Here is a 13,015-nt window from a genome sequence, read left to right on the forward strand (position 1 = left end):
TGTTCCTTCTGAAAATGACAGAGGAGTCAAAACCTTGGAAATATTTGTTTTGGCTGAAGATAATTCAAGTAATGTGAAAACAATTGTGGATGTTACCATAGGATGTTACTAGATATGTTACTACACCCTCTAGTGGCTAAGAAAATCAATTCAGTCAAGTTAATGAAGAAAAACTCAACGGTTGCCAAAAAAAGATTACTAAAAACATATTTCTTTATTTATGTTTAAAGCAAAAAATAAAATACAATAAAACTTACAAGCATGTTTAAGTAAAAAAAAATTGACTCAAGGTCCAGCAATTGTAAAAAAAAAAAAAATTTACATTCGATGCACATTCAACAGTTTTTTAAACAGAACAGTACTGCATGTAAACTGATTGGGCCAGTCTGCTTTCACAGAAAAGCTTTTGTAAAACCCTCGCAAATAAATCTGAGGGCAACAGGAAAAAAGGGAAGTAGTCGTCTTGTTGTTGATTTTTTTATTTTACACTAAACAAGACACTAGCTCAGCTGAGAGGTTTTAAAATATAATTGTATCGCTCTTGAAAATAAGGGCAAATGAACTGTCACAACAGAGCAAAATTATCTGCCAGACAATTATTTCCATTTTATGGACTTCTAAAGCTTCTTAAAATGTGTGTATTTATATTTTTAAATAATCAAAAATATATATTTTACATGTTCTTTTAAAACCATATCCTGTTATTCTGATATGGACAAATAAATAAATATTTTAAGGCTACTTAGAAAAGAATGGGGTTGGTGATTCTGACACCATGGACTGAAGAAACATAAGTGCAACATGAACACAAATACTTTTAGCACGCAATCGTAATTTTGAGCGTCATTGCATTTTAAATGTCTAAGGCCACAATTCAAAACCACAACATAAAAAAAAAAAAAAAACACACATTTGAAGGCAAGTTATCCCCATGAAAACTGAGGTTAGTTACGTTCACAGTAACGCAAAATAAAAATAAAAAGTAAAAGTATGTACAAGTCAGACAACGACTCGCAATGTATCGGCAGTTTGTCTAGAAAATATTTCTGGCCTATCATGCTTCTTTTCCACCAAAATACTTTGCATTCTGGTGGCAAACCCAGTTCTTGGCCAGGAGAAATAAATTCAAAATTAACTGGAAGCCAACATTATTACATTGCTCAATAAGACTGTCAAAGACATCAACATTTCCCTAATCCCGGGTTCCTGGTTACAGACCAGCAAGCTGTTAGGGTCAGACTGGAACCTATTTTCCCTATCCACAATTTCTGGGAACCATGTGGAAGGGCTCAAGAACTGACACAGGCTGGAAACTCATACTGCAACAGTGTAAGTAAAAAAAAAAGGCAAATGTCAGACTACATCTAATTTAAAACTTATGTGAAATTAAAACATAAATTCCACATCCAGTTGTCCATAATTCTATAAAACCTGTAATAGCAAAAGGTCACACGGTGTCATGAATAATTATAAAACAGTGCATGTCATAGGATAGATAATAACATGCAGACTCATGAATAACCTGAAAGCAGAACTTAGTGCAACAACAACAACAACATTTACCATGTGCAATTGGTTTACATTTAAAATGTGCTCCTATACGCTATGAAAGTTTTTTGTTCCCTTCTTCCTTTTATTATTCAGAGACCTGGTTATAAAGCTCCAAATTATTTGTAGTTTTAAAGAATTATGTAAAAATAAGCCATACATTCTGATTATAAACCTTCTACCCTTTCAGCATGTTCCAAATTGAACTTGGTCCCAAAAGTCTATGAAGCAGGAACACAACCAATCACTGTCCAGCAGTCTGCAGTCCCGCTTCACCTTCGCTGATGATGTCACTTCCAGCTCCTCCACGGCCCACTTCTAAGTGATTGTGCTGGTCTGATTGTCTCTCTGTTCATTATCAGATGAAGTTGGGCTCAAGGGTAAGGTTGTCTCAGCTGTGACAAGTTTTTCTTGTTGTTTGGCCTCTTCTCTCAAAACCATGCTGAGATCCAACTCATGGAAGTCCAAATCGAATGGAGTAAGAAACGAGGAATCGGGGGGAGATTCACATCCTGTGCAAGACTGTGAAGAAATAAAATAACATGCACGTAAGATACATAAAATAGCACTACTGCATGTTAGCATGCTGCTAAGCTACCAATACTCCAGACGCCATACAAATATAGACTGTTTTTTTTTTTCAGAGCTACTTACCGTAACATTGATGGCCTTTGGTAGGCAGCCGGTTTGAAACCAAGAGTGGACCTGAGTTAACTCTTGCTTCTGCTCCTCAGTAAAATGAGGCTGATGCTTCTGAACAGCTTTTAGTGCATCTCTATCTTCTTTAAGTACTGATTCTCTGTCTCTGTACACACACAAATACAAATGAATGTCCTCCTCTGGCAAAGTTTGTGCTACACTTAAGTCTACTTCTATTAAGTATACAAATTTGTCCAGTGAGTCATTTAAATTCCCACCAACATCACATTTTAATTATGATATCCAAACTCATAATTAAGGACTTTAACTCAGAATTAGTTTCACCTCAATCAAGTACACCAGAACCAACTAATCAAGGTCTTTGGACATGATTTTTTCTAATTGTAAATAACAGGCAAAGGAAGTTTGCTTCGATATATTTCCAGGATTTGGTCAAAACAAAGCCGATATTCATTTAGGTTAGTTTAGAATGTGATTGGGCTACTAAGCAATCTGGTAAAATGGCCTTACTTGATGGGAATCTGGTAAGTCATCATGATTTTGTCATCTGTGTTCGCCATGAGGAGCCAGATAGGGTCCTGTAGGACAAACTTTATGAACTGTTCCCCTCCAATATCTTTAGATTTTGGTTTATGATTGTGATCATTCTCTGATGAGTCAATGCTTCCAAAGTACTTGCTAGTATTACTGCTCCCTGAGATCAAAAAGTCCAAAGAAAGAAAAAAAAACAGGCATGTTTAAAAACAACTATTACAATTCTTTAGAATTTCTCCATTCATGTTCCACCACAGAACAAAAGACATACAGGTTTATAATGATATAAGGATGAGTATGATATTTGTGTGATCTATAACTTTAATAAAGCATTCATGAGTAAATTACTCACTAGTGCCACTTCCAGATGTGCTACACCCATTTGATCCAGATCCGAATGACCCTGACCCTGATGACCCAGAACCTGAGGCAGCGGAGCCAGTGCCCGAGCGGGAATCCTCTTGCAGCAGTAGGTCCAGCATGTCACTGGAGGTCGACATGGCATCCTGGTTGGACTCATTGACTTCAGACTAAGGTAGTTAACTCAAAGTTAGAAAAGAAGCAAGGTAATGAAAAACAAATGAGTTTTAAAAGGTTCTTAATTCTTACATTGTCATTGAGTTTGCCATCTTTGGTGTTGCTGCGATTGCTGGAATTTTGTACCACAGTCCCATCCCCTTGTGTTCCTCCACACCCTGGGGGTGGAGTCTGTTGCATAGTGTCCGTTCTGTTGCTTTGCAATTCCTCAAGTTGTAAAAGATTGAGTGGGGAGGAGCATCGGGATTGAAACAGAGGAGATCCAGACCCTTCCCTCTCGCCAGCCAGTTGCCCAGTGGACTGGGGTGTGCTGGAGCGAGACTGCACATGTGGTGCAGTATTGGTATTTACTGCTGGGACTGATGAAGAGTTGGGGTAAGTGAACAGGGGATTTGGGTTGTAGAATTGCTGGGGAATCATTGTAGGCATGGCGGGATACATTTGGGAGCCCAATGGATTGAACTGTCCCATTGCAGGATTGAATGACGGTAAACCAACAATAGAGGAAGGGAACTGGCCCAAGATTTGTGCAGGCAGTTGTCCAACAAACTGCGAGTTGGCTGAGTTTAACTGTGGTCCTGGATTACAGAGTTGTGGAAACATATAGTTGGGCATCATGAAGGTCATGACTGGTGGCATCACTGGAGGAAAGCCTTGCATGGGGAATCTAGGGACTCCCTCTTGCAGGGAAGGATCTGTTCCCATTTGGGGCATTGAGAAAGGTGATGAAATGGGGAACATAGGCATGTAGCTTGGGGGAAAGGAGGTCATCATGGGAGTATCGCTAGTCAGGGATGTTGCAGATGGTGGCCAGGAAGTGGAAGATTGCTGGACTGAGGGGAGATTGGGTTTTATTGCTCCAGGATTGGATCCTCTGTAGGGACTAGATCCAGAGGGGGAGGGACTGTCTGATGTGTTGCCATCTGCTTGATGTTTCTGTCTTTTCCCACCTCTACCATACCGACGACTGCTGCTGTTGCCCACAGAAGGATAGTTCTGGGAGCTGTTCACTCCTAGATGGCACAAGCCAAATATTAAAGGCGAAGGTAAAGAAAGTCAGACAAATTCAACCTGTGAACAACTCTACAATGATGTTACCTTTTGCCCCAGGTGTAGACATGTGTCTGTTATGTGGTGGCCCCCTGGGTTGGACCATCCGCAGATGGCTTATGTCTCTGAAACGACTGAGGAAAGCTTGCTCTTCTTGCTGGGTATGTGCAGATAACACTGCCTTTGTGAGGCCCTTCCCTGTATTACCTCCACCTCTTCTCTCCCTCTCCTTTTCTTTCTCAGGAACAGCAGCAGTGGGGGACACGGCCTGTTGGAGGTTCGTGGGCATGGGAGAGGTGACAGAGGTGGGTGGGACTGATGTAGAAGGTGTTGGGTTGTTTGGTGGCTCCTCCATCATAACAATGTCTGGATGTTGATCAAATAAATTAGATTGTTTGCTTTGAGATTGCAGAGTCAGTCATTTAATGGAATATAAGACAAACAATGTATATAAGTAAATTACAAGATTTCACTTGAAAAAGTGTTCAGACCTGATTCAGGTGGCTTCTTGTCACCAACATGGACGATGGTGCTGCTAAAACTACATAGGGAAGTGGCTGAGAAAACACTTTCAGCCTTGCAGTGCAGAGCCAGCGGGGTTAGGGTGTGTGCTGGTGCTGCAGGGACAACCTTCGAACCCTCGGTCACCACAAGAGTCTCTGCTATGTCTAAATGGAAGAGAGTGAACTTTAATTCCATACATTTACACACGCAACATACACAGTCACTAGCTGATAATGAAAGAATACCAATAGTGGTTGGTTGCATGGGTTTGTATCAGCTTCTTTGTCTCTGACTTTCTGAATACTTATAAGACGTGCTGGGTGAATATCCCATTATCCTTTAGCAATCCTTTACTCACCTTCAGTTGCTTCAGCTCCTTCTCTTTGTTTATCATCATCAGAGGTAGAAGACGTTGTACAGGAAGATGAACCACACTTCCTCTTAACTGTGCCAGGGACATTAAAGCTCTCCAGATATCTGAAGGAAAAAAAAGTGAAAGAATGATATACCATATATCCAATACACATACCTTAAATACTATACCTATTAATTATTATTCAAACTTAACCTGTTTTTTTTTCTCTCTTAAAATAAGATGGAATTGGAGAAACAAAAATAAAAGCACACAAAAATCTTTTTTAACTGGTACAGGCGGACACACAGACTCACCTTACGATGTTGTCCAAACAGTTGATCTGCTGGTATGAGTAGACGAAGGGCAGCTCCTTCCTGGGTGGACTGGACAGCGCTAAACTTGCCAGACGTTCTCTAGCAGAGGCCTCTGCTGTATCTGCTGCATTTGCCAGTGCTTCTAATATATGACAGGAATCATGTCACTTCAAATGTGATAAGCAAGTGTGACCTCAGGCTAAATAGATAAAGTCAGGTCATTATTTTTGACAAATCAACTATGTTTACCTAAGCTACTCTGTTTGAGAGCTGGTGGCCGGTTTCGGGAATCAATGAAGACCTGCTGTCCGTTGGCCTTTACCATGTGCATGTCTTGACAAATCTGCTCAAACGTCATCTAGAAAGAAATTAGGAAATAAAGGTCGACACATTGCATATTAGTGTAAGTTGGTGTTAAATACTGTTATGTGTACATCTTGACTGAAAAAAAGATAAAGTCTCTCACTGGTTTCCTGGGCTTGATCTGGTCCTCGGAAGCATGTCCATTACTCTCAGATGAGGAATTGGCGCTTAGCTGGTGCTCGTGCGAGCCACTGCTGCCCAGGCTGCCGTACCCCTGTGAGCTGCCGGCATGAACGGGCTGCACCAGGACCCTGTGGATCAGCTCATTCAGCTGTGGTACATCTGGGGACATGGTTCTCACCTCCACGTCCTCCAGGGCAGTGAACACATCCTCATTCAATGGACTCCTACAGAAGGGAAGGGATGGTAGACAGGATTTGTGGGACCACTTTGGATGCTGAATGGATCATAGTTGATCCGTACGGTTCAGCACAAATGCGATCCATGGATTATAACTGCAAAATTTCACCATAATAGAGTGAAACATGTTTACACACTCAAGCGATTTTAAACCATTCCAGCACAAGCAGAGGCGAAAGAGAACTTGATTCGCTACTCGCGTGCTGTTTTCTGTGTGCACACATGAAGAGATTGCATTGATTGCGATATGTAGTGCAAGCACTTACGTTCGAACTTTGTGGCGTCCCACTATGAAAGCCACCTTCCTGCTCCAGGGGTTGATAAAGGATGACCAGCTGGTGTCGAGGGTCAAATACTCCCCACTTTGTGCACGCATGCGCAGGGGCGAGTGGTCAAACGGCTGCCCTGCAAACTGGAGAACTGATAAAGGGAAACTACATCAATGAATTCTCCTGAACACATATTCACCATTGAATCGTGCCTGTTTCCAGATTGAGCGACTCACTTTTTTTGTGGATGGCCACCATAAGGAGTCTGTCTTCTGGATGCAGGTAAATAAGCACTGGCTTCCCAACCAGGTCCTGAGGCAAGTAACCTAATAATGGCACTGCCCTGCAAATGAGAGCAAAGGAGGTTTATGCAACTGTTCAAAAGAGACATAGAGAGTAAACATGTAAGACAGCTCTAGGCAAAAATGCAAACCTTTCATCAATCTCTTGGAACAGACAGTTTGGGGTGTGACTGGTGGTAAAAATTCTCTTGTCTGCTGGGATACGAGGTGCTGTTAGGTCAAAATACAGAAATACATTAGAACAGACACAAAAAAACAGAAAGAAGAATAGAAGAATGCTTAATTAAGTGTCATATTACACTTATATAAGGGTGATTTTTCAGTTACATGCATGTTTAGTAGTAATTACAGCGCTTTCGATAATTAAAAAAACAAATTAAGAATGTTTAAAACAATTATAATATATTAGATGAAACCTATTGTCAGCATGCATAATATTTAAGTGTTAAGATTATACTTTCATAACAGTGAGACAGTTTCAGATTTCTAACACACCAAGTACACTACAAATCAAAAGTTTGGGGTTGGTAAGATCTCTTTAAATGTTTTTGTTAGAAGCCGAATTCTCACCATGGCTGCATTTTTATTTGATGCTGCTTACTAGTTTTATGAAAGCAGCATTTATATAACATGTTTTTACTAGTCCTTGCTGAAAAAAAAGCATTAAATCAAAAATCCTACTGACCCCAAACCTTAGAATGGTGAAGTATTTGACATTGACAGAGTCTTGTTTTACCCTCGTAGCCGGAGTGGACTCTCTCAGCGATAAGGAGGCAACAGGGCTCAGGGTGGGACGTGTCGGAGTCCCTCAGGGTCAGCTGATATGGCGTGAGACGGAAGGGGTAATACTTCACTTCTCCATTGCTGTCCCTACCTCTGCTGATCCGACAAAACATCGACTTTTCCTCGGTACAGTCCGCCTGTGAGGCTGTACACAAATGAGGCTTTAATAAATACTCATACTATACCCATAAAACTATATGCCTCAAAAAAACACCCCCATCAAAATGTCTTGCAGTGTGCCAATATAAACAGCTGAGGACAAAAACATGTGCCTGGCAGCTTTATAACAGTCTATGGCGAAACTGTAACTGATTTACAAAATGTTCTGTGATCTCTGCTTTGTTGCTATATTCACACAGTCAATAAACTTCCACATACTAGTGCCTGCGCAGGAGGACCACGGCGGCAGACGACAGGGAGCCGTGCTGCTGTAAAACGTGCTGACGTCCTGAGGTGCGAGCAGCTCTGAAAAAACTGCTCCCTGAAGCCTCTCGGGTTTACAGCGCAGCAGAGAGGCCGCCTGGGACGAGATGTACACCACTTTACCAGAGAGGAACGACACTGCCACAGAGAACGTGTCCTGAGATAGAACAGAGAAAGAATCCATGCGTTAGATTCTCCTGAAGACTCACAACCTGATCTGTATGACTAGGTAACCTGTCTAGTCATACCGTGTTTTGAAGGGTGTACTCTGATGTAACGTTGTCTAACTCTTCAATAGTAAACGATGACAAGTCCAAACAACACCCATGACTCTCTTCCACACTCCACTGATGGTAGTACTCTTGATTAGCTACAGATGAACACAACACACTTTCATTGGCACACACATGCTGGTACAAGGAAATGCAATTTGAGTTTCGGTTTTCTACTCACCCCGGACTTGTTTGACACAGTTAAGTGCATACTGCAAGGAGGCTAGGGTGCTTGATCGGCCCTTCCTGTGCCATTCTGCCGGCACGCGGATCTTTAGCTCACGCAGGGCTTTCAGCAGCTCTCTCTGGGTCTCCAGCCGGGTCGGCTGATCCTGCTCCGAGCTGCCACTCAAAAGACTGTACGAAACCGAGCTGCTAGGAGGGGAGGGACTGTTTCCATTCGAGCTGAGGAGAGACATTTTAATGGGTGAAATTAGCCATTATTTCTAATACAATTTATTTAACAGAATACAGGATTTCACATTTCAAATGTAAAAATTAAATCATTTCAGCAATGACAAGTTCTGAAATATATGATTTTGGAGCTGATACTAGTTCTGGGCACTTCTGTCAATCAGCCAATCTGGCACAGTTATTGTCCAATAATCTCAAAATGAACCTGACCAAATACCAGTCTTGTTCCTAAAAATTACTGCATGTACTATGTAATTCTAATCTGCCCAAATAGTAGCGTCATCATGCCATCGCCTCAACCAGTTCCAAAAGAAAAGGTTTTTCGGGAACAAACTGTACTAAGCTAAACCAAACTGCAGCAATTGGTTTATTTAACTAAATGTGTGAGCTATATTTAGGTCAGAGCTCCTCAGGCATACACATCTCTTTCCTGACTAAAGTGGTTTACAGACAAGTAACATAAGTTTACACTCATACATTTGACAAACATTTGTATCCACAATGAATCTGCAATGGCATTCAAGTTCAAATGTTTTGGGCTGGGAAGATTTTTGAATGTTTAAAAAAAAAAAAGAAAAAAGCCTTTTATGTTCACCATGGCTGCGTTTATTTGATCAAAACTGCTAAATATCATTACACTTTAAAATATAATTTATTCCCGTGATCCAAAGCTGAATTATTCCAGACATTAATCCAGTGTTCAGTGTCACATGATCCCTCAGAAATCATTCTAATATGCTGATTTGTGCACAAGAAACATTTCTTATCATTATTATTGTTGAAAACGGTTTTATTTTTTAAATTTTTTATAGAAACCAAGATACATGATATTCAGAATTCTTTTGGGGAATGGAAAGTTCAAAAGAACATCATTTATTTACAGTAGAAATCAACTTAATTTGTCTTTGCTGAATAAAAGTATCAATTCTTGATTCAAACTTTTAAACGGCAGTAAATACTGTACAAATAGACACTGGGAAAAACTACTTCTAACATTAATTTAACCATTTTCCTACCACATCAAGTCATGTTAAACAGATTTCAGTTTAAATGGCACATACCTCTTGCTTTCCGTAGTCTCTGTGGTTGAACCCTTTCCGTTGTGAGAGCTGCAGGTGGATGTTTCTCGTCCCATGTGTCCCTCGCTCTCCCTCTCAGCCGAGTCATTCCCACTGGAGTGGGTATCAGTGTCATCTGAGTGTGTCAGCTGGGGCGCTGTTGAAATGTCCAGCCCGGGACAAATGGACTGGCTGTTGGTCATTCCGGGAGAAGCATTGCTGTGAGTTTCCCCTTCACTCTTATTTGTTGTTCCCTTCCCTCTACGAGAGCCATAGGTCACTGGTGTTTGAAAGTTGTCATTACTCATAATGAAGCAGAATAACTGTATATATTACATCTGTCTTGTGCATCTGTAAGGGACCTTCTGACAGAGCAGGGCACGGGAACTAAAACATAGGTACGGTCGAGAAACTTTTCTTCATCTGTTTGTCCTAGATGTATCTGCTTAATCGTCCTTAAAATTACAAACCATCTGGTGGGAAATAATAATAAAAACAGGATAAGCAACAATTGCACACCTGAAGATATGAAGAGACATGAAATGATATGAGAGCCATAACACATTTTAAAGTGGGAGGGTCAATGAAAAAAAAGTACTATATGTGACATTATTTTGCACACAGCATTCTTTAAAAATGTTTGCCTTATTGTGTGTGTGTGTGTGTGTGTGTGTGTTGAAAACATCTTACATTTAGGATACAGATGACAATTGGATTCCAGAAAGAAAACAGCACATCTCTCCATCAGAACAAAGGAAATATCGATCTACCTAACTGCTCATTCCTAAAATAATCAATTTTTTGATAACCTGTTTTGCTGACCCTGCCAAGTTTCAGTTTTCAGTGCACCTCCGTGTATCTTGCATGAAGTAAGCTTTTTAGAATAACACTACAAATTTATATAAAAAAATCAAGTTATAAATCCTTTTATTTTATTGAAATAATCTCATTAGTTTTGAGACTCACTGGTCTAGTCCTTTACCTATGATCTGACTGTAATAAACTTAAATACAACTCATGTAGGGTTTTAGATGAACGCGAGCCCTCTATCGGTACATCTGACATCATACAAACATTGAAAATGAGAAGCATTATGATACAGACCCGCAAAATTCTTTGACAAATTACAAGTTATTGTCAAAAACACCCTAGTATATATATATATATATATATATATAGTACAGTCAAAGGACCATGCAAATTGCCTTATATATAAAGGTCATCCAGCACATCCCAAAATTACAATCAAATGTTTTACTGGTGATCAGACATCCGTAGTGCCATCAAGAAATAACAATAAAGACTAAAAGCTAAATGTTTAACGCAGTTTCTTTGACAAATAGTAGATTGCAAGACTATGACAACGACACAACTATTACAACAAAAAGCAGCTTTTCTTACCTCATAAAAGTATTTCGGTTGCTCCAAAGTGAAGTTTGGGCTTGTTTTCAGAGCTTGTACACGAATAGACGCATGTCCAACAGTGTAGCTCTTTACTGTAACTCTGGTCTTGTCTGACGTTAACCCGTGCACGCACACCATCATCATTCTTGCTTTGGGAACAAATTTCACGTGTAACGAGCGACTCCCGAAACCATCTCGCATTGGCTCCTAATCTGCCATTACCCTGACTGCAAAGAATTGAACCCCGCCCCTCAAAGAGAAACTCGCGCTGCTATTGGCCATGTGGGCAGGGCTGTGGATGTCACGTTGTAGCAAAGCCTCCATCTGAATTGTGTTGACGTAAGGGAACAACAACGAGACCTAATTTGCCCTTTTCAAAACCGTACTAACTGCTGTAGATGCGCATAAGGGCTTTTTGCTTATGCTAAATAAGACTAATACACTGTCATTTTTTTAATGAAAGTCAAATAAATGAGACTATTCTGTGGATAATTACCTATGCGTCGTTGAAATGCCACCGTTTGTAAGTGCGCGTCTTTTTTGGTGGTTGCAACTTCAGCGCACTCGCTGGGAGTCGTATGCTTCGTTCCTCGTGTTGGAGTGTACCGAGCGTGTCCGTCCACCTGCCGCGGACACACGAGGAGGGCGTGTGAGGAACATGTCTCATGACTGTAGGCGACTCCCTGCGTTTGCTGCTCAAATACGCGGTGGAAGTTGATCACAGCTCGACACATTTGTGGACGATGTATTAAATGCAACATTGAAAGGATGCTATTATGTAGAAGAGTTCATTATTATTTGCAATTAATTTTACATTTGGTCAGTGTTTAGGTTGACTATGACATCATGTATCATATGGTAATTAAATATCACGTGATAATACAGTCAGTCAGCCAGTCATAACTCTTACAGTATTAAAGGGTTAGTTAATCGAAAAAACAAAATTATGTTATTAATAACTCACCCTCATGTCGTTCCAAACCCGTGAGACCTCCGTTCATCTTTGGAACACAGTTTAAGATATTTTAGATTTAGTCCGAGAAGTCTCAGTCCCTCCATTGAAGCTGTGTGTACGGTATACTGTCCATGTCCAGAAAGGTAAGAAAAACATCATCAAAGTAGTCCATGTGACATCAGAGGGTCAGTTAGAATTTTTTGAAGCATCGAAAATACATTTTGGTCCAAAAATAGCAAAAACTACGACTTTATTCATCATTGTCTTCTCTTCCGTGTCTGTTGTGAGAGAGAGTTCAAAACAAAGCAGTTTTTGATATCCGGTTCGCGAACGAATCATTCGATGTAACCGGATCTTTTTGAACCAGTTCACCAAATCGAACTGAATCGTTTTAAACGGTTCGCATTTCCAATACGCATTAATCCACAAATGACTTAAGCTGTTAACTTTTTTAATGTGGCTGACACTCCCTCTGAGTTCAAACAAACCAATATCCCAGGGTAATTCATTTACTCAAACAGTACACTGACTGAACTGCTGTGAAGAGAGAACTAAAGATGAACACCGAGCCGAGCCAGTCAAGAACCGTTTCTGTCAGACGCGACCGATTCGAGAACCGAGGAGCTGATGATACTGGGCATGTGTGATTCAGCGTGAAGCAAACCGACACACAGAGCGTCTGAACCAAACTGATTCTTTTGGTGATTGATTCTGAACTGATTCTGTGCTAGTGTTATGAGCTCGGGTAAACCACATTAAACAAGTTAACAGCTTAAGTCATTTGTGGATCAATGCGTATTGGAGACGCGAACCGTTTAAAATGATTCAGTTTGATTTGGTGAACTGGTTCAAAAAGATCCGGTTACATCGAATGATTCGTTCGCGAACCGGATATCACAAACTGCTTTGT

The 13,015-nt window shown here is 40.5% G+C and overlaps 1 protein-coding gene across 1 annotated transcript; it reads right to left on the reverse strand.

The window, feature by feature from the left end:
* Positions 1-1,470: 1,470 nt before the first annotated feature.
* On the reverse strand, positions 1,471-11,777 carry LOC132132932 (period circadian protein homolog 1-like). Its single transcript, XM_059545502.1, has 21 exons — positions 11,647-11,777; positions 11,148-11,474; positions 9,750-10,219; positions 8,456-8,679; positions 8,251-8,372; positions 7,958-8,159; positions 7,533-7,724; positions 6,928-7,006; positions 6,731-6,837; positions 6,492-6,645; positions 5,969-6,212; positions 5,752-5,860; positions 5,503-5,644; positions 5,192-5,310; positions 4,821-4,997; positions 4,378-4,695; positions 3,352-4,292; positions 3,095-3,272; positions 2,719-2,902; positions 2,203-2,353; positions 1,471-2,070 (listed from the first exon to the last, which is right to left on the reverse strand). Exons 3-21 carry the CDS (start codon positions 10,052-10,054, stop codon positions 1,867-1,869), a joined length of 4,152 nt encoding a protein of 1,383 aa, XP_059401485.1. The 5' UTR covers positions 10,055-10,219; positions 11,148-11,474; positions 11,647-11,777; the 3' UTR covers positions 1,471-1,866.
* Positions 11,778-13,015: the final 1,238 nt, after the last annotated feature.

This window comes from Carassius carassius, chromosome 49, assembly GCF_963082965.1.
Source record: "Carassius carassius chromosome 49, fCarCar2.1, whole genome shotgun sequence".
Lineage (NCBI taxonomy): Eukaryota > Metazoa > Chordata > Actinopteri > Cypriniformes > Cyprinidae > Carassius > Carassius carassius.

Excerpts from the sequence above, each read along its gene's own strand:
- LOC132132932 (XM_059545502.1), bottom strand. The coding sequence starts at position 10,054 with ATGAGTAATGACAACTTTCAAACACCAGTGACCTATGGCTCTCGTAGA. Across the intron at positions 7,725-7,957 it reads GTCCTCCTGCGCAGGCACTA|CCTCACAGGCGGACTGTACC; the intron begins GTATGTGGAAGT and ends ATTTGTGTACAG. Across the intron at positions 5,645-5,751 it reads TCTCAAACAGAGTAGCTTAG|AAGCACTGGCAAATGCAGCA; the intron begins GTAAACATAGTT and ends GTCATATATTAG.